This window comes from Megascapheus bottae, chromosome 34 (assembly GCF_031878675.1).
Source record: "Megascapheus bottae isolate mThoBot1 chromosome 34, mThoBot2.hap1, whole genome shotgun sequence".
NCBI classification, from domain to species: Eukaryota; Metazoa; Chordata; class Mammalia; order Rodentia; family Geomyidae; genus Megascapheus; species Megascapheus bottae.
Window position 1 is genome coordinate 2,276,456 of NC_143542.1, and position 20,841 is coordinate 2,297,296.

Sequence of the window (20,841 nt, forward strand, 5' to 3'; positions counted from 1 at the left end):
TGCATTAAAATTATGACTATATTCTTCACACTTCCTCTCATCACTCGTCTATGCTCTTCCCCTGATACTCCCTCCACTTCTGTTTTGTTGATTAAGATATTTCTATTGAATCCCAGGTCCAACTTTTATGGACCCATTTAACCTTAATGATTTCCTTAAAGGTCCCATCTCCCAACTCAGGGTTAGGACTTCAGTGTAAGAATTTGGGGTGGCGGTTTGGACAGGGAGAGAATCTAACCCATAGCAGTAAGCATGTGTGTGTGTGGGGGGGGGTATCTTATCTTACATATGGCAATGAATATTTAAAGCTTCGCTGTTAGGATGTTCTAGGATCACAGGCTATGGGAACAAAACAGAAAATCTCAAGGCAGAGCACGATGTGTAGAAATTTCACAGGAGAGAGATGATATGAAATTTAATGATTAGAAGTTGGGCCCTGGTGACTCACATCCTAGCTACTTGGGAAGCTGAGATCTGAGGATCATAGTTTGAAGAGAAAGAAAGAGAGAGAAAAACTAATGAGAGAGAGAAATGAAAGAGAGATAAAGAGGAAGGAAGGAAAGAAGGAAGGAAGGAAGGAAGGAAGGAAGGAAGGAAGGAAGGAAGGAAGGAAGGAAGGGAGGAAGGGAGGAAGGGAGGGAGGGAAAGAGGGAGGGGGGAGGGGGGGAGGGAGAGAGGGAGAGAGGGAGAGAGGGACGGGTGAGCCAAATGAAGAGAGGAAACGTGAGCAAATCCAGCCATTATATTCAATGTACATTACATAAAATTAAAGTACGCAACTTAAAGGTAGGGATAGGCTAGGGGAACTGGGAGAGGATAAGTGGTGACATTAATTAAGAAGCAGTATGCTAATAACCTGACTTAGAGAACTGTGAAGCTATAATCTCTCTGTTACAACTACTTAATAATAATTTTTTTTCAAACCAGAAGTGCAAGGATGACTCAAGTGGTGTAGCATTAGACTTAAATGAAACAAAGCCAAGTGAACTTGCAAATATAGTATCTAAAAATCATAAGGAAAGGCTGTGTAAGTGGGCAATTCAAAGGCCACTACACAAACAGAACCGTGTTCATCTCACATTAATCAGTGAAACTCCACATAACATTACCTCTGGTTACTACTTCACACCCAAGACACTGGTGAGTTGTGATAGTACCTCACACCCAAAAATGGGGGCAATGAGAAGCTGGGTACTGCCTGGGACCAAGTGTCCCTTAGCTCAGGAGGAGGGCAATTTGGCCATACCTGGTGGACCAGGGAGAGCACATCTGCAATTCTGCAGGACACAGAGATCTCCCTGGAGATGCCATATTCCTGGATAAGCACTTTCATTCAGCAGGATTAAAACAGCACTCACAGTTCTAAGGGGTGAGTGCTTTTAGGCTGGAAAGCCTCCCTCCCTGATCTCCGGAGGGGGGGGGAATCTAGTTAAATGTGACTTACAAGACACCTACATAAAAGAGAACACAAAAAGGTTTATAATGGGGGAGGGATGTGTGTGAGAGAACAAGATAGTAAAAGAAGGTTCTGGCAAATGGAAATAAAAAGAAAGCAGGTGCAACTATTTAGTTAAGATTGAGTTCAAAAGGGATGGCTTTGATCAAGACGCACTAGACACTTAAATGGACATGTTAAATTGTAACTCCCTTGAACAACCTTTCAAAGTTCATAAAATTAGGAGGAAAAAAAAAAAGAAAAAAGAAAAGGCTGAGTTCAAGGCAAAAAGCATTAAAAGGAACTACCATCGAACAAGTCACACAACAATCAAAAAGATATCCAGCATCTAACCCAGAGACATTTAAGGCCATAGCTACATTATTAAAAATTAGCAAACAGGTTAGCCACCTTGTTATCCTAACTACTTGTTATTACTCTTGTTATCCTAACTACTCTGGAGGCTGAGATAAGAGGCTACAGATTCAAAGCCAGCCCAGGAGACAAGGGATTTTCCCATTTCTACCTGCTTTCTTTCTTTTTTTAAATCCCTGTCTTGTTCAGCTTGTTCATTTATGACGAGCACTCTACTATTTAAACCATGGCTCTGTCCAGCATTTTGCCAGCTAACTGGAGATAAGCATACTTTCCTGCCAGGACTGACTTATCCCCAGAGATCTCAGCCTCCCTGAGTAGATAGGATTACAGGGGTGAGCTACCAGCACTCAGCTATCAACTCTTGGTTTTATGCTGGTTTTCTTTTTCCTTTCAATTTACACTAACCATTAACTATGTCAGTTTCCCAACACCAAACAAGCATTGTCACCTTTGTTTCAAGTGAATCCCAGCCTTGCTTACAGCAAATCCAGCACAAACCAATTTTTAGGTGTTAAAACTAGGATTTGGACATAACAGAACTCTTTGGAGCGTTGAGAGAAAGGTTTGAGGAAAGTAGATACTTACTGGAAGTTATGATTTGGGCTGTGAGTCGGACCTAAAGAGAGAAAGCAATAGGACAAGTTACTAACATTCCAATATGTAAAACACATATTTGCTCAAGTGAGGAGAATGGTGAGCATGGGGTGGGAGCAGAGCGTCATCTTTGCTGGCTGTCCCCTGTCTTGGTGAGGAAGACAAGCCTGAGGCCCTGGAAGCCAGGAACAGAGAAGGGTATGCTCAAGTTTATGAGGATATTTTTCTGGAGATACTTTCAGAAGTTTTGCTGTTGCCTGGGGGAGGGGTTCATTACCAGACATTCTCCAAACTTTGGAATCTTCATGCTTGTGACATAGAGTAAATAGCAGAAGTTGTATCTTCGTGCATGTAATCTTAGCTGCTCAGGAGGCTGAGATCTGAGGATTTTGGCTGGAAGCCAAGCTGGACAAGAATTGTGAAATTCCAGAAAACTGGATTTGGAATTGTGGCTCAAAGTGGTAGAGTGATAGCCTCAAGCAAACAAACAAACAGAGACAGTGGCCAAGCCTGGAGTTCAAGCCTTGGGACTGACAGTAAAGCAAAAATCCAAATTTTGCCTCTGCTCTGCGCTCCTGCCCAGCTGGATCAGGCTTAGCTGGGCAGAAGTTATATTAGCTTTCTAGAACCAAGGCATAGACTGGAAAAGTCTCCCTATGAGCTCTCAAGACTACTCCCAGACTTAAGCTTAGAACGGAGGCCCTCCCACCAACCTTCCCATCTTGCCACCTGCGTGTCTGGGATTTGTGTGTGTGTGTGTATGTGTGTGTGTGTGTGTGTGTGTGTGTGTGTGTGTGTGTGTGTGTGTGTGTACTGGGCCCTGAACTCAGTGCCAGGTCACTGTCCTTTAGCTGTTTCTCTCAAGGCTGGTGATCTACCATATGAGTCACAGCTCCACGTTTGGCTTTTTACGAATCTCACAGACTTTCCTGCCTGCCTGAGTTGGCTCTGAACTGCAGTCCTCAGATCTCAGCCCCCTGACCAACTAGAATTACAGAAGTGAGTTACCAACAGCTGTCGGGGAATTGTTTATATGCTATGAATTCACAGACCATTCCATCTGAACCTATTTTCCTTTCTTAGTAATTACATAGTGAACAGATCTAATGTGATCTGGCACACAATGGGTAAGGCCTTGGGGAATGGTTTTATCGATCTCTCCTGTGTGTATTCAGTTTTAAGCAGCAAATGAATCTGTCTCTCATTACCTATGAACATTCCTTGGCTTATTAACTTGTTTTGACGGTGTCCACTCACCCAGCCGAACATAGAGGACTCCGGTGGCAGTGATGGTCTTTACCCCATTGGTGGCCACACATTGGTAGTAGCCGGTATCTGTGGTGTCCAGGTCTTGGATCCTCAGTCGAGAGCCATATTCTGTTTTCCGAATGATGATACGCCTGGGCTCCTGCACAACGGGGGCATCATTCTTTAGCCACCGCACACTGGGGGGTGGGTTTCCTGCCACCTTACAGTGCAGAATTGCGGTCTGGCCCTGGACAATAGTGATGTTGTTTACAGGCTCCAGAAAATTCAGAAAGTAACCTGCCAAGGACAAGGGTCTAGAATGAAGAAATGTAAATGGAGAGGGGGGAAGGGAAGGAGGGAAGGAGGGAAGGAGGGAGGGAGGGAGGGAGGGAGGAAGGAAGGAAGGAACCCACTATGCCCACACCTGTTACCAATTCTAGAGGCAGGCACTAGGGGTACCCCATTCTAGAAGTTCCTGCAGACTCTGAGTTCCTCCTCTTGGGGGTAGCATGGATCAGGCTCTGAAGTCTCTGGTCATAACATTTTTTGGCAACTAGCTAATGCCTAACTGCTTTCTGTATGTTTCTGTTTTGCACAAATTTAGTATATTTTGTTGATTCTGTGACATCAAGTTTCCAGCCATGGAAGTCAAGCCTGACTGTGGCTTTTCTCTACTAGCATTGTCTCTGGAAGGCCCATTGCAGCCTTCTGCCTGTCCACACATAAGGGATGCCTTGGGCTCTTGGAAGCAAGGAGTACACTAACCAAAAGCCCAAATCTAGCCAGGCAGTGATAGCTCATGCCTGTAATCCTAGCTACTCAGGAGACTGAACCTTCAAGATCCCAGTTTGAAACCAGCCCAGGCAGGGAAGACCAGGAAACTCTTATTCTGATTAACCAGCAAAAAGCTGGAAATGGAACTGGCTCAAGTGCCAGCCTTAAGAGAAAAAGACAAGTGAGAGCATGAGCCATGATTCCAATCTCCAGTGCCAATATCAAAACAGTAACAGCAACAACAAAACCCCACAACACTGCGAAGGATAGGACACTAGGTACAGAAGGACATATGTTCACAATAACCCACAAGCAGAAGGCCATCTGGGTCAGGCTCAGTTGCAGTACACACAGGGTTATCCCTGCAAGACTGTGACCGCATCAATCACGCTTTGAGGATCACAGAGACCAATTAATGACTAGGTAAATTTGCATATAAGCCATCTGGAAACAACAAAGTTCAACTGTACTTCCTTTTCCAAATACTACCTCTAACCAAGCTAGCCAATATGAGGTCAGTGTCATACTTGATTGTAGCAGAACGCCACAATAAGTAAAATGTATGGCAAAACGTAAGTTGTCCCAAAGAAGGTTGTCAATTGTCCTGCAAAAGGAACAGAAAGGAGGGCAGAAAGGATGCAGGTGCTGTGTGCTGCCACCCATGTCAGGGACAGCAAAGGCTTCCCTTATTCAAGGGAAGATAAGGTCTTAAAATTCCCCTAGCTGGTTCCTATGGGGGGCAGGGGGAGAGGGAGCTGGAAATGCTGTTCTAGTACACAGAGGCTCCAGGAAAGCCATCGGGATCTCTGGGATGGCACCATGGAGCCAGAGAGAGTAAGAAAGTCTGGGGGCACATAAGGAAGAGTGATACGTGGACACACATGGATGTGTGCACAGACTTGTACACAAGCTCATGGGCATGCAGGGACATGTACGTGTGCTTGTGGATATGTGGTTGGACATGCACGTGCATGTGTCTGTGTATTCGAAGGGACACACACATATCTGTATATGGTGAGGCCAACAGGGTACTCTCTCAAGATAAACATGCAAACTAAAATCCCTTTTCTCATGGGGCATACTAACGTCAGGAAAGGACTGTGAGTAGAAGAATTTGTGTCAGCAAAACTAATTGTAACAGCACCCTCTGAAAATGAATTTAAGATTAAATCACTGCTATTATTTGGGGGATGGGTGCCAGGACCCGCTGGGATACCAAAATCCACAGCTGCTCAAGCCTTTTATATAAAATGGCCCGGTGTCTGCATCTAACCTATGAATATTTTTCTATATACCTCAAGCCATTTTTTGTAACACTCAAAATAAGGTATATGCTAAATCGTTGTTACACCATGTCTAGCATCTTCCCCTGAGATGAAATCTAATGGACATTTCTGCCCAGGATAAGTTAGAAACACAATCCTCTCAATCTCAACCTCTCACATAACTTAGGATGGCAGGCACATGCCACTGAGGCTAGCTATAGGTTGAGAAGCAGCCTCTCCCCTTATTTAACCTATAGTTCAGAAGGTAGCTCAAGCCCTTTTCATAGGACTCTTATGGCTCTCTCTCTCTTTCTCTCTCTCTCTCTCTCTCTCTCTCTCTCTCTCTCTCTCTCTCTCTCTCTCTCTCATACACACACACACACACACACACACACACACACACGCACGCACACACGCGCACATGGGTGCATGCATGCGTGCGACAAACTAGCTCTTCAATGACTGCTTCTCCGTTGTTAGATATGCTCTGCTTTTAAGTCATCAATGATAACTAATACTGTTGACTTCTTTTTGCTGGTCCTGAGACTTGGATGCAAGGTCTAGGTGCTGTCCTTGAGCCACAGTATCACTTCTGCCCTTTGGGCAGTTTATTTGAGATAAAATGTCTCATGGACTTTCCTGCCCGGCTGGCTTCAAATCATGATTTTTTTCAGACCTCAGCCTCCTGAGCCACCAGCCCCTTGGCCTTTTGTTGACTTTTACTTCTAGGGATCCTTGAAATCTTCCAACTTTTTATCAATTATTTCTTCACCAATGCACCTTCCTGCACCTTCCTCCTTTCTCCTAGGTTAACCTGAACTCATTTGTCCCTTGGATAATGGACTGAGCCTGTACACACTCTTCAGCTGAATCTAAGCTAACTATTACTTCCACCTTGAAGAATAACTTAGCTGGGTATAGAATCCCAAACAATTCTTATCTCGTGACTCTTGAAAATCATGCCCATGATTGCAAATTGTCTAAACTTCTCTTTGTAGGCTCCTCTTCCTCCTCACCCCCCTCCCTTGCTGAGCTCAAACTCCCAGCTGTCCTTGACCTCCTTTTTGCTCAAAGCTAGCATTCTACCATTTGAGCCACAGTGCCACTTCCAGCTTTTTCTGTGATTAATTGGAGATAAGATTATCACAGACTTTCCTGCCGCACTGACTTTCAACTGCCATCCTCAGATCTTGGCCTCCTGAATAGCTAGGATTACAGGCATGAGCCAATGGTGTCTAGCCCAGACTACTCTTAATGCATCCTCTTTATCATTGCCACTCTGATGCCTCTATTAATAAGGATGGATAATTTTATTTTAGCCTCCCTAGAAATCAGTGCCCTCCTTTACATTGAGAGCACTCTATCAGATCCGCAAAAGATCTTTCTCACTTTTCCATTATTTCTTCTGTAAACTCTTCCTTTAGATAGGTGGTAATAGTCTTGGTCTGATTCCTTATACTATCCAACCACTTTTTATATCCAGTCCCTTTGTATCTTTAGCTGTTTGCCAGATGTTCTGTAAGTTTCTATATTCTTGCACCATAATGTTATTTTTCTAGAAGGTCTGTTTGATTCTCCTTGCTTTATTTCTTAGGGGTGGCTGTCCCTTTTGTTTGCTTGCCTGCCTGCCTGCCTGCCACCTTCCTCTCTCTTTCTTTCTTCCTTCTTTTTCTTCCTCCCTCCCTCCCTCCATCCCTCCCTCCCTCCCTCTCTCTCTCCCCCTCCCCCTCCACCCCCTCCCTCAATCCAATTAGCTTTTTCACTTCATGTTGACACTCTGTCACTCCAGCTACACTTTTGGCTTTTTGGTGGTTAACTGAAGGCATGAGTCTTATGAACTTTTCTTTCCGGGACTGGCTTTGAACCTCAGTCCCCAGAGTAGTTAGGATTACAGGCATGAGCCACCGGCTGCCATCATCTGTGTGTGGTTTCATTGCTTTCTTTTTATCTAGCCCTCTGGCTTTATTGTTTACTGCTTGCCAATCATCCTGTGGCTCTCTGCGAGTGCTTTGTAATTTTTCATTCTAGAGCTGGTTTTCCTGGGGGAAATCCCTTGAAAACTGGGTTCCTCTGGCAAGCAATGCCAAGGTTTATTTTAACTCTCTGGCTTTGGATTTCTAGCAACTGAACTCTGCTTTCCAGAGGCACTTCCCATCCAGAGTCAGGTTCAAGGAAAGCTCTCTTCTCACCTTCCTGGACAAACAAGGCAAATGTTCTCAAGCTTCAAATCTGCCATCTCCTAGCTTTGTATAGTCTTGTCCATAGACTGCAGCTCTGTGGAATCCATGCATTCCCCCTCTGGCTCAGGGTCAAAGACTAAGACTCTGAATTAGCCAACATAATAGTTTCTGCAGCAGCAAAGAGATAGCAGAGTCTTCCAATAAGGTACAAAATGTAAATTCCTTTATCTCCAAAAATAAGCAACTTTTATCCTAAGCTTTATTTCCTCTTGAGAAAAAAACTTACTATATCCAAAACTAAGTACAATCAATAACTATAAGGTACTTATTCTCCATCAAGATTCCCTTTTACCCCGATCTCAGCTGAGAGCTGTTGCTAAGCTTTTTGCCTAAGGCGCGCGCGCTCTCTCTCTCTCCCTCTCTCTCACTTGAGACACAGCTCCACTTGCAGCTTTGTGGTAGTCAATTGGAGATAAGAGTGTCACAGACTTTCCTGCCCAAACTGGCTTCAAATCTTGATCCTCAGCTCTCAGCATCCTGAGTAGTTAGGATTATAGGCTTAAGGACTGGAACCTGACAGACTTACCCACTTCTGAGTAGACTCTTTAACATGGTACTTATGTGTTGAGCGTAATCCAATGCCAAAGCTTCCGAGGATTTCCTGTTTCAAGGTGCCCTTTTGTGGTGCATAGTGTATCTACATCTTCCTGTTGTGTCCCCACCCGACTCTTCACATGGGCAAAGCTTACTGCATGACACCTACAAAATCTAACTCTGTGATTTCCATAATTTTTTTCCCCGAGGACCCCAGGAAATTAAGCTGTTCTCTGGGCCATACGCACCGTGGGCTTCCTTTCAAATGTTCTCTGCCTACCAGCTCAGAGCTTCTACTCAAAAATCTGTTTCCAGGGGCTGGGAGTTTGGCCTAGTGGTAGAGTGCTTGCCTAGCATGCACGAAGACCTGGGTTCGATTCTTCGGTACCACATACGTAGAAAAAAGCCAGAAGTGGTGCTGAGGCTCAAGTGGTAGAGCTCTAGCCTTGAGAAAGTCCAAGGACAGTGCTCAGGCCCTGAGCTGAAGCTCAGGACTGGCCAAAAATAAAAAATCTGTTTCCATTCTCTCCCCCTGTCTTCTGGGCACTTCTCCATCGCTCTCAAGTTCACAAAAGCATATACATCTTTTGATAATGTTTTATTGAGCATGTGTGTGTACATAAATGCTATGAAAGGGCTGCCAAATTAATTTGGTCCACCCTCAGTCGCTGCCTTCATTAATTCTCTGGAGACCCAACAAGAATGCTCTCTGGAAATGGAATATAATATTCTTCTCTCCCTTTGTTTAATTTACAGCCAGTCATTTCACTTCTCTTGGCTTCATTTCCCTTATGTGTAAAATATGGGATTTATACTAATCAGTTTCTAAATTCCCTTTTTAGCTTACCAAAAAAATTCCATTAAAGCTGTCCCAAACCTCTTCAGACAACTAACAGGCTGCAAGAAGTCACGCATGGCTGATGTAGAGTTTCACTAACACGAACCACTTAGGTCTCCATTTATTAGAAGCAAAAGTCTTTTAATTCATTCAACTGAGTTTCCCTTTTACAAAGCATCGCAGCTTTAGCAGCTGATACCAACAGCCTCTAGTGCCCTGGCCAGCTCTGTGTAGCCCTAAGCTCAAGACAACACAGCTGAGTCCCAACATTAAAACACCCCAGAGGCAAAGGTAATTCCATCACCAAGAACGCTACCCTTCTGCACAATCAAGGTTAGATCAATGATTAATGACTTTTATATCCCAACTGATTGCCCAAGTAGTCACTCATGTGGTCAAATTACTTAGGTGTTTGAAGATCTGCTTATTTACCAGACCAGGCTGACTGGTCTAGGAAGGAGATAAAGAAAGCCTTATGTGTAGGGGTCACAAGGTCTCAGGGCTTTGACTGGTGGGAAATAAAACAGATGAATTTCCTGGAAAAGCAAGTGAAAAGGAGAACTCAAGAACTGCTCTTCCCAGGAGAAAATATTTACAGGTCAATAAATCAGTCAGAGACAGAAAGCTCAGGCTTCACTTCAGACTCTCCCACTGAGCTGTCCAATGGTCTGTCCGGAGAACAAGGGGACAGACAGGATGGCAGATCAAAGGAAGTTAGGAAATTGAGGAAAATAAAAAGTAAAGGGACAAAAGCAATGGAGAGAAATATATTATATATATATATATGTACATATATGGTCATGTACAGGTGATATTCATATACACATAAGCATATTAATTCAAGTATGGTACATTATGCAGGAGAGGGTTCTAATGATATAACCCCTCTGAACAACTAACTTACCATTTAACAAAATGAACACCAGAAAGCTGGAACATGTGTTATTCGGGAATAGGGTTAGGTCAAGAGGAGAAGGAAAGACAGATGAATGGAGAGAGGAACGGTAGGTGAATACTGTATGCACGGATATGTGAAAATAGAACAAGATGAAGAAAATTATGAACAAGGTGTACTGATCAAGATGCATTGTACTTATAAACTCCTCTGTATTACTGCTTAAAGATAATAAATATATAATTTTTTGACATTTGCTCCTCTTATTATTTTTATTAAAGAATTTATTAACATTGATTTTCACATCATATTTCAAATGACATGTTTAACAAACAAGTATTCAAGAAGGGAATCTCTGTGTACAATCACTAGCACTTAGATTTTCGAACGCAATCAAAATTAGGCTGAGGGTTTCTACGTTATAGATACAAAATAATCTATGTAATAAAACCTTATGTCTATGGAGTCATACGTTTTTTATGTCTATGTAGTTGTGTTTATATTTCCAGTACCATGTCCATAGCATTGGGTATATAATGGGTTTTTTTTTAAAGATGCATCGTACTCACAGTCTGATATGTTGAACTGACATGTCATTGTATAGCTACTTCAAAATAATAATTGTTAAAAAGTGATGGAGAGCGGCCGGGAGTTTGGCCTAGTGGTAGAGTGCTTGCCTAGCATGCATGAAGTCCTGGGTCTGATTCCTCAGTACCACATACGTAGAAAAAAACTCAGAAGTGGTGCTGGGGCTCAAGTGGGAGAGGCAAATGGGCTAGATCCTGCTGGTCCTAGAATATGTATGAGGCTTTCGTAGGAAAATAATACATCTGTATTCTTTTTCTCCAACTAACCTGCCTTTTGTTGGTTTCATTGATGATCCAGTAATAAAACCTATCCAAGTGGAGAAAGCCATCTCCACCCCTGTGCCTAGCATTTGGTGGGCTCCAGTGAATACCTGCTGAATAAGCCAAGACTCAGTTCAGGGACTGTTCTCCCCAAAAGCTTCCCAGGCCCATAGGGGCCTCCATATACAGGGCCGCCCATTCCCTACTAATTTCTACAGTGCAGTCCTCCCCAAGCAATTTTATGCGTCTTATTTCTGATCTCCGGAGGTCAGGAACTCAAACTCATTTCTTTGCAGGTCAGTCTGCTGCAAGGAACACCAGCACCAAGGCTCCACTGTCGCTTTTCTACCCTGCCTGACTCTGTTTACATTCATGCTCCTCCTGAAACTGATAAACTCATTACCGCCTGTGTGTGTTTTTCTCCTTAGAACCTAGATTTGAACACAGGGCCTCAAACTCACTTAGCTTGCTTGCTCAGAGAGCGCTAGACCATTTGAGTGACGCCTCCAGCTGACTTTCTTGCTGAGTATTTTGGAGACAGAATCATACTTTTCTACGCTTTGACCCATAATTCTCTAGATCACAGACACCTGAGGAGCTAAAATGACAGGCATGAGCCACCAGCACTTAGCTCCTTTTTATGCTTTTTGCTACCAAAGCCAAAAGAATTTGGGGACAGTTACTTCCATCTGGCAGGAGAAGGGGAACATTCCTCAGGGCAGCTAACCCTGGGTCAAACCCCAGTCCTTGGTACGTACCTCAGACTTTCAGAAAGCTTTGGCTTTCTGGGAAATGCACTATTCTAAGGAGACAGCAGCCAGCCCACAACAAAAATCTTAGGGGCTCACGTGCATCATGCGTGTGTTATAGATGAAAAAACTGGGGCTTGAAGAGTCTAGGCAACTGACCAGAGAAGGCTCAGCTCAGTGTGTATGTGTGTGGGTGGGAGCCTCAAACCTCGAAGCAGAGGCTAAGTCTAAGTTAGCTACACAGGGGACGGACATCACACTCACCACTTGCCATGAGGATTTTCCTCTGTGACTATAGTAAATCTTAGAAACCATCATAAGCACATGCGTGTGTACATGCATGTGCACACGTGTGAGTGCACACACACACACACATCCACACATTCCAAGACTTCAGCAAGAACCAGAAACACCCCAAACGTATTTATTTGCTCATTGGTCCACATGACCTATGTGAGTCAAGAAACCTATACTTAGCAAACAGAGAGCAATGGGCATTGTCTCCAGGTCAGCACTGCGAAACAACTCATCACAAACAATGGCAGCAGCCAGGTAAGCACGGGGCAAGTAAAGCATCCCTTACTCAGCGTGGTGATTTAGATTTCACTCGCTTAGGAGAACATTAGGACTACTTCTTCTGGCCTCAGCCTGAATGTAAACTGCACTCCCACAGCTCATGCCTACTGACTGTTCTGGCTGAGCAAAGAACACAGAAGGCCACCAGATGGGCGAGACCAGATCTACTCCGTCCTAGCGTCCAGAAATTACCCACTTCCCACAAACATTCCAAAGACCTGATCTTATAGAACACGAGCTGCGTTACACACACATTGACAATACAGCCTTACCACAACAGAGCAAATGGTCTCTAGGTAAAAGGAAGGCTTTGTAAATAATGTAATAGTAATACATGGAATATAGGCATGCATGTATATATTGATGTGTGATCTAACAGGGGACACTCATTCATGTATTAACTGTACTCTAACTGGAGCCCTCAGGCTGTTTCAGTCTTGATGACCATGTGGACATTCCCAGCAAACATTTCATCTGCAAACCAGCATCCTTGGTGGTCATTTCTTCCTCTACATAGGCCTTGTGCTCTGAAACCATCTCTCCTCCACCTGTGTTCCTCTGCTCCTCACCCTTCAGAGAAGCATCCCTTGAATCTGCAGCTTGATTCGAGGGCCTCCCACAGATGCTCAACACAAGTTCCTTTCATCAAATGTCATCGTACCTAATGCAAAAACAGCCTCTGGAAGTATACTATCAGTAACTCAAAACACCTCGCACAGTGCAATATGCTGCTGTCCTTGCTATGCTGTATTGCTTAGGGAATGTCAAGTTTAGGGAGAGTTTATATTTGTGTGTCAGTAATGTGTCAGTACTGACACAAGTAAAAAAAAACATTTTCAATATGTACTTGGAGCCCACAAATATAGAAAGCCAGTGGCCCATGCTATGCACTAAATACTGGCATAGGAGTATAGTACAGACGCTGTATCCCAGGTACTCAGGAGGCTTAGATCTGAGGACCATGGTTCAAAGCCTAGGCAGAGAAATCCATGAGACTTTCACTTTCAATTAACTACCAAAAAGCCAGAAGTGGTAGACCACAACCATGAAGCAAAAAAGGCAAGAAAGAGTGCAAGGCCCTGGCACTAAAAACAAACAAAAACACATCTAGGACTCTCTGAGAATCAAAATAACTCAAAATCTATGAACAAATGGTCATACAGGATGAGACTAAATGAAATGAACTCTAGGATATGGAAAGAAAAGGTCTGTCTTTGGGATTGTTGTTCTTGATGTACTATGTTGTTTCTTTTCTCTTTTTTTCTCCTTATGCTTAATTTCATGTGGTTACTGTATCTGACTCTGTTACCTGGTATATTGTCTATATGTTTATTTGTTTATTTGAAATGGGAAAGGAAAGGGGGAAAATAAGATGATTGGGAGGGGATGGCAGTGAGAAACAGAGACAAAAACATAAGAAGGGGTATCAATGTGCAAGAAATAACGCACCCTCTACCTGACTATACATTACCCCAACAATAAAAATTTAAAAACAAAACAAACATGTTAACAAAAATCTTTTTTAAAAAAAGTTCCCCTTGGTCTGGGAGCATGGCCTAGTGGTAGAGTGCTCGCCTAGCAAGCATGAAGCTCTGGGTTTGATTCCCCAGAACCACATACACAGACAAAGCTGGTCTGTGTGCTCAAGGGGTGCTATGGCTCAAGTGGCAGAGTGCTAACCTTGACCAAAAAGTGTCCAAGGATAGTGCTCAGGCCCTGAGTTCAAGTCCCAGGGCTGGCAAACAAAACAAGCAAACAAACAAAAAAAAGTTCCCCGATCATCTGTTAAACCACATGTTGTAATTGATTCAGCTGTATACACTAACAAGCTCAAACTAAAATGTAAAAAAAGATACTGTCACAGTATATCTGAACAAAACCATTGCATACATAATTGTCAGATTCTACTTTCTTCCGAGCAAGATAAAACTGCCTTGGTCACAATGGACAGACTGATCCAAAGGTTAATTTCGCCTGCCTGTAGTTTAGAGATGCCTGCACATCAGAAATAATGACTAAAGATAATGCTAATCAATTCATTCACCTATTCACTTATATATCTACTTTGAACTACATGCGGCCAAGACCTGCAGTCCAAGAAGTTGAGAGAAAAATGGAGGAGTACTGAGTGTGGAGTTGGCCAGCTAAGTCCTCCATTCCCTGATAGTTTATAGTTTGAGGTTGGGGAGAAAGGAGAAAGGAAGAGTGGAATGAGTTGCCTTTTGCACAAGAACCATCACTTAGGACAAAAAAAAAAAATCATACTACAGAATCAGACTCTCAGATGGAGGGAAGGGCTAGAATCTAAGAGCCACAGGGTCTCCCCACCCCACTTTCTGGTACTGAAGTCTCAAGACTGGGAAACTTAAGGATCCACCAATAATCATGATTCTAACAATCACAATGGCACCAGCATTAGCCATTACCTTAGGGTACTGGCTTGTGAGCTAAGAAACAAGGCCTTTTATCACTCCTATCTGGAGTCTGGACCAGAAAAATATCTCCCCTAGAGACATAGCCTAGGGTATGATGACTGTACCACCTTCCTGTTCTCCTGCAAGCTGACCATTTGGCTATACTGCCATTGCAAGGATGCATGGGCAGGATACACAGGCTTACATGTTCACACGTGATCAGTGTGCCCTAGGGAGGCCCCAAGGCAAGCTTCCAAATGCTGATTAAAAACTTCTCCCAGCCCTACCAAAAGATCAATGTACACATATGCTTTTTAACCTGATCATTTGTAGGTTTCCAGGAGTGGGGAAAAAAAATCCCAGATAATCAAAGAAGCTCTAAAAAGGAAGGTCTTATAAAAAAAAAAAAAGGTCAGGAGCTTGCAGCTGGATGAGACTAAAAATTTCTTTAAATTTCTTTTTATTTTTTTTCTTCACTAAGGTAAGTAGAGGCATAGCAGATCTGTGAAGAGCAAGACAGTGTAAGTGGGCTTAAGAGGGGGTACCATGTGTTCTTGAATGGCTTACAGAGGATAAAAGGCCTCTAAGAAGCACGCAGCCTGCCTGGCTTGGATGAGACTTCAGCTCAGTGGTAGAGCAGAGTCTCTGGGTGCCACCTCAGTACCACAATGCAAAACCGAACAAGCCAGCCAATGAGTGCCGACACCTACGATCCTAGCTACTCGGGAAGCTGACATCTGAGAATCCTAGTTCAAAGCCAGCCTTGGGAAATATGAGAGACTTTTTTTTTTCAATTAAGGGGCACAAAGCCAGAAATGGAGTTGTGGTAAAAATGAGAGAGCTCCAGCCTTGAGTGGAAAAAGTCCAGTGAGAGTCTGAGGCCCTGAATTCAAGCTAACACGAAACCAAAACAGCGTCATTGGCCTTGCGCAGACAGCAAGCACTGGCTGTGGTGCTATGGTTTGAGTATGTCATTCAAATTTCACGGTTTGGAAACTGAACTCATTATAAATCACCTACTCTGTGGCAGGAAGAAAAAGTAGGCAAAGACATAAGGAGCACCGTGCCATGAAACCTTATCAGGACATAAAGTGACACCTGAAGTTTTACTAGACCAATGTCAGTCATCATTGCTCTAACTCCCAGGAGACAAAGCCTGCAAGTTCCTAAGGTTCCATGGGCTTAAAAACCACTGTGAAGTCCAGTGCTGATGGTCCCACTTGTAACCCTAGCTGCTTATAAGGCTGAGATCCTAGGATCTCAGACAAAGCAGAAAAGTTCACCAAGCTTTCTTTAGCTTCAACAAACCAGCAGAAAAGTTTGACTAGAGGCATGTCCTAAGTGGCAGAGTATCAGCAGTGACTGAAAAAGCAAAGTAGCACAAAAGAGATGGGAGAGGGAGAGGGAGAGGGGGAAGGAGGGGGAGAGGGAGAGAAGAGACGGGCTAAGTGCTATGGAGAGAACAGAACAAATGGACGGCTCTGCCAGAAAGTGTACTGTAATCCTCCATCATCTCTAAGGAGGAAATAACTGGGCTCAGGTGAGGTTTGAAGGGGCTTCGTGTTAGTCCCCCATGTGAGGATACAGTGAGATGGTATTCCCTGCAGTGTGAACAGGGGCCCCCTTCAGGGGGCTTCTGGCCTTTAGAACTATGAAAATATAAATGCTCCTTATTTTAGTCACCCAGCATATGGGATTTCATCATGGCAGCCCATGCTGATGGAGACAACTTTAGAAATATACAATGTCCCTACACCAACTAGGACAGGTGGCACTTCCTCATGTAGCTGGTCCAGTCTGCTCAGGTTGGCTTGGCTTAGCTTGCTCTATCAACTCTGCCTACAAGGTATGCTTAGGGAGTCACTAGCTGAGTGTGGCATGAGAGAAAGAGTATAGTCCAAGAGTGGACTGGCACCTGGCCACCTTACATGTATCCCCCCTCTGGATTATGTCACTGAGAAACATAAATATGGTTGATGCTTAGCAATTACTACTTAGTGGCCAAGAAAAGAGGCTCCACTCAAGCCTTTATCCTTGTCTGGCTACCATGTATCAACCACCCTGCAATTTGCTGTTTTCTGACAAGCTCCAATCACCCCCAACACTCTGGCCCCCAGTCAAGAGTCAAGGGAAACTAGGGAGGGAGGGGGTTCTAGACCTGTCTAGAGGCAGAAGGCTGCACCATCCATCCCACCTGCATGAATTCACGAAGGCCCAGCCCTATGGGGCAAATTATGTAACATGACAAGTCTGGACATACAAGAAGAGACCTTCCCTTCTTACCTTTCAGAGTGGGGACGGGGCCATCCTGTCCATCAGGTTGTCCTAAGGGGTCATTTGGGTCTGGAACCTCCACTTCACCTGGGAAAAGAGCACATGCATCCATCAGACCAAGTCCTCACTTCAGGAACCTGTATATTTGTTTCTCAGGGAAAGACAAAAGATATTTGCCCAAAAACTGCCTGTTGTTTGCAATAAACAAGGAGAGACTAAGTATTATGACAACTTTACAAGGACTTCTTTCTTCCTTCCTTTTAATTTTTCCCTAGGGATGGAACCCAGGACTTTGGGTATGTAATTCAAGTTCTTTACCACTGAACATTGGAACTGAAAAGTTTCTATGGCTTTAAAATCATAGCAGTATAACCAGTGACTGATTTAATTGTGGCCACGCTGTTGGAAACACACTTACTGCACTGTGACAGTCATCTAAGATTAATTCCTTAGCAAAGAGAGAAAAAAGAATTCATGAATCTAACAGAACCTAAGTGTGCAACTAAATGAAAAATGAAGGTTCCCCTTAGCTTCCTAGTTTCCACAAATAATCACAGGTCTTTGAGATCCATTTGTGAAAAGCAACCCAAGGAGTTTCACAATATGGAACACCTCATAGTTTAATAAGGATTTATTTTATTATAAAAAGGATAAAGTAAGACAAACACAAATGTGGAGTATCTCACACTCAGGCATTCTTTTTTTCTTTTTTTTAAGACATTTCTTCCTCCCTCTTTTCTCTCTTTTTCTCTCTCTTTCTTTCCCTCCCTCCTTCCCTTCCTTTCTTCTTTCCAGATATGAGCACTGTCCCTTAGCTCTTTCACTCAAGATTGGCTACACTTGAGCCACCTCTCCACTGTGGCTTTTTGTTGGTTATTTGGAGATAAGGACTCTCATGGACTTTCCTACCCTGGACTGGCTTTGAACCACAATCCTCAGATCTTAGCCTTCTGAGTAGTAAAATCTTTATTCTTGGAATCTCTCTCATACCTTTCTTGGCCAACTATACCACCTTCCCTTGGACAAATAGTTGCTTGAATTATACCACAACAGATTGAGGATAATAGGTGCTGTGTTTAGAAGAAAGGGTTCAACCAAGATGTTGTACAGTCAACACAAAGCAGTCAACAAATTCCTGCTGCAAAAATTATAGTTCAATTAGGATCTAACGTGGGTTTTTTTTTGTTCTTGTCTTTGTTTTCCATGCCTATTTTGGAGCTTGGATGCAGGAATGTCAACCATATGACTAGATTTTCCTAAATGTATATCCTGTACTAGCAAGAATAGAAGGCTACATGGAAATGTGACTATCAAGACACAAAACGGCTTGCTTGGTCTGTGCTATCAGAACACAGCCCACATGGGATCCACACATGGAACAGGACATTTGTGGAACAGCATGGAAAGTGAGAGCTATTCCCCAGAGCACCCAGGAGCTCAGGTGTAAGGCAGGGACAGGGAGGAAACAGAAAGACTTGTCTAGTGGAGTACCATCCATGACCTACTCTGTCCCAGAGTCACTGTTCCCACTCCAGCTTTCTATTAGTCACAACCCAACCAGCGACTTGTCAATCACTGCTGTTGCACCCAGTAATATCTCCTCTGCGCTCATCCTGAAGAACACAAGCTCCTTATGGAGATCATGAGCCAGATGCAAACCACTGCTTTGTCCAGGATATCCACACTACATGTTCTGCCTGACCGTTAGTCACACAGCAATGGGCTTCATTGTCAGACTGACTATACATGTTCCTTGGGTTCAAGAAGCTCTTAAGCAGTAGTCTAATGCTACATTGCAGTGCTTTTGCCATTTGTCTTACTCATCTCCCCATGCAAGAGTTCTATCAGTGCACACCATCTTAAGATGTACTCAGGGTGAGTACAGCATAATAAAATATTTTGAAAAAAAAAAAGATGATAGTCACATAACTTCTATTTCAATAGACTGTTAAAATTGTCTGTTTTGTTCATTCTATTAATCACTTACTGGGCCAAATGTATGCCTTGAACTTTATCGCAGGTACATGTCTGCATATGGAACAAATAGCTACATAATGAGTCTGGGACTGCCGGCACTGGTGGCTCACACTGGCAACCCTACCTACTCAGGAGGCTGAGATCTGAGGATTATGGTTTGAAACCAACCTAGGCTTTAGCAAAGCCTGTACCTACCTAGCGGGAAGGGCTGTGGAAAGGCTGTGAAGACTTCTGTACTATCAAAAAGGAAATTATGAAAGCATACTTATTTCAAATCTATTTCAAATCTAGCACTTTCTCATCCGAAAAGAATCACACTACTCCTGACAAATCACATGGCTTTGTATTAGGGATATTCCAATAGGTTGCTCCATTCTCATAGAGGCTGATGAAGAGCTGAATAAAACACCGTTCATATTCTGTCCCTCTCTGTCTGTCTCTCTCTTTCTCTCAAGTACTGAGGCTTAAACTCAGGGCTTAACTCAATTTGCTTGCTCAGAGCTGGCATTGTACTACGTGAGCCATACTTCCAGTCTGGTATTTTGCTGGTTAATTGGAAGTGGCAATGGAGTCTCTAGTACTTTTCTGCCCAAACTGGCTTCAAACCTCAGTCTTCCAGGTGTCTGCCTCTGAGTAGCTAGGAGGTGCGAGCCACTGACACATGCCCCTGTTAGACCTTTTAATGATTTTATCACAGGAAAAGGCTCCAAAGCCAAGCATCAGCACTGACCAAGAATCCAGAATATGACCTGGATTCATTGGTTTGAATGTCATTCAATGACATTATGCCAGCAAATACTTAAGATACCAAACTCTCTGGAGAATGGAGGTTTTTAGCTGAATCCCACATTGACTGTCACTGACCCATCGATATCAGTTCTTAGGCATATCCTGAGGCTCTGTATATTCAGGGTTGGATCTCTAAGTGTCTATTGAATGACAAGGGACAAGACTCATTGTTACACTAACAGTGCTTAATGGCAGTCACTTTCACAGCCTTGCATGTAAGAGGCACAGGCCCCACTCAAATGAGTGTCAATTTGGAATAACAGACACTGCTGAAGAAAAGCCTTTTGCAAACTGTTCAACATAGATCTTTCAAGTAACATCTTGAAAAGTAAGTCAATAAGAGAAGTTTGTATCTGCAAAGTGGTGTGAGGATGTGCCCTTCTTCCCAGGCTCGCTCTTAAAGAATGCAAATCTCCCTCTCTCATTAACAGCAAAGACACCATTAGGCAAGAATTTACTAATGAAGTTCAAACCTATGCCCTTGAACTTGAGTCTATGGCGCTATTCTGGTTTTTCACTTGTGTTTCTTTTAAAACATGTTTTGTTGTTCAGAATTCGCATCCATTAAACCCTTCACCTGTCCATCTGAATCAGGATGCACACTGTGATGTAATTAGAGGCAGTCTTCAGAGCAACATTCAGAAAACTTCAAAGCCATCTCACTTTTAATTAATGAGGAAGGAATTCTATTTACCCCAAGCTGGAATTCTTGGATTTGAGCCTTAAGAAAAGGTATAATTCCTAGGATATGAGAATGGATTCAGGGTGCAGAGAGAGACTGCAGCCTGAGAGAAGGATCTGGCTGCAGCTCAGTGTTCTCTTGGAGAGGACGTATATAAACCTGACCGTAAGTTGCCTGCATAAAAGTTCCCATAGCACTTTCTCCTGTCCATAGGTAACTGGAAATGCTTGTCACATGTTCCAGGAACTCAGCAATGCAGCAAAGCAAAAATATCCCTGGAAATGCAACTGTGGAGGGAAATTCATAGTTGGAATGAGCAGTGTATACAGTC

General features: G+C 43.4%; 1 protein-coding gene across 1 annotated transcript in view; it reads right to left on the minus strand.

Annotated features, from left to right (window-relative positions):
* Nucleotides 1-20,841, minus strand: part of Ror2 (ROR family WNT receptor 2) — a 152,820-nt gene that overhangs the window by 18,189 nt on the left and 113,790 nt on the right. Inside the window, exons 2-4 of the mRNA XM_090324388.1 lie at nt 17,072-17,149; nt 3,665-3,952; nt 2,399-2,429 (exon numbers count right to left, since the gene is read on the minus strand). Coding sequence (XP_090180514.1) covers nt 2,399-2,429; nt 3,665-3,952; nt 17,072-17,149 — 397 coding nt within the window. The remainder of the gene's footprint in view (nt 1-2,398; nt 2,430-3,664; nt 3,953-17,071; nt 17,150-20,841) is intronic.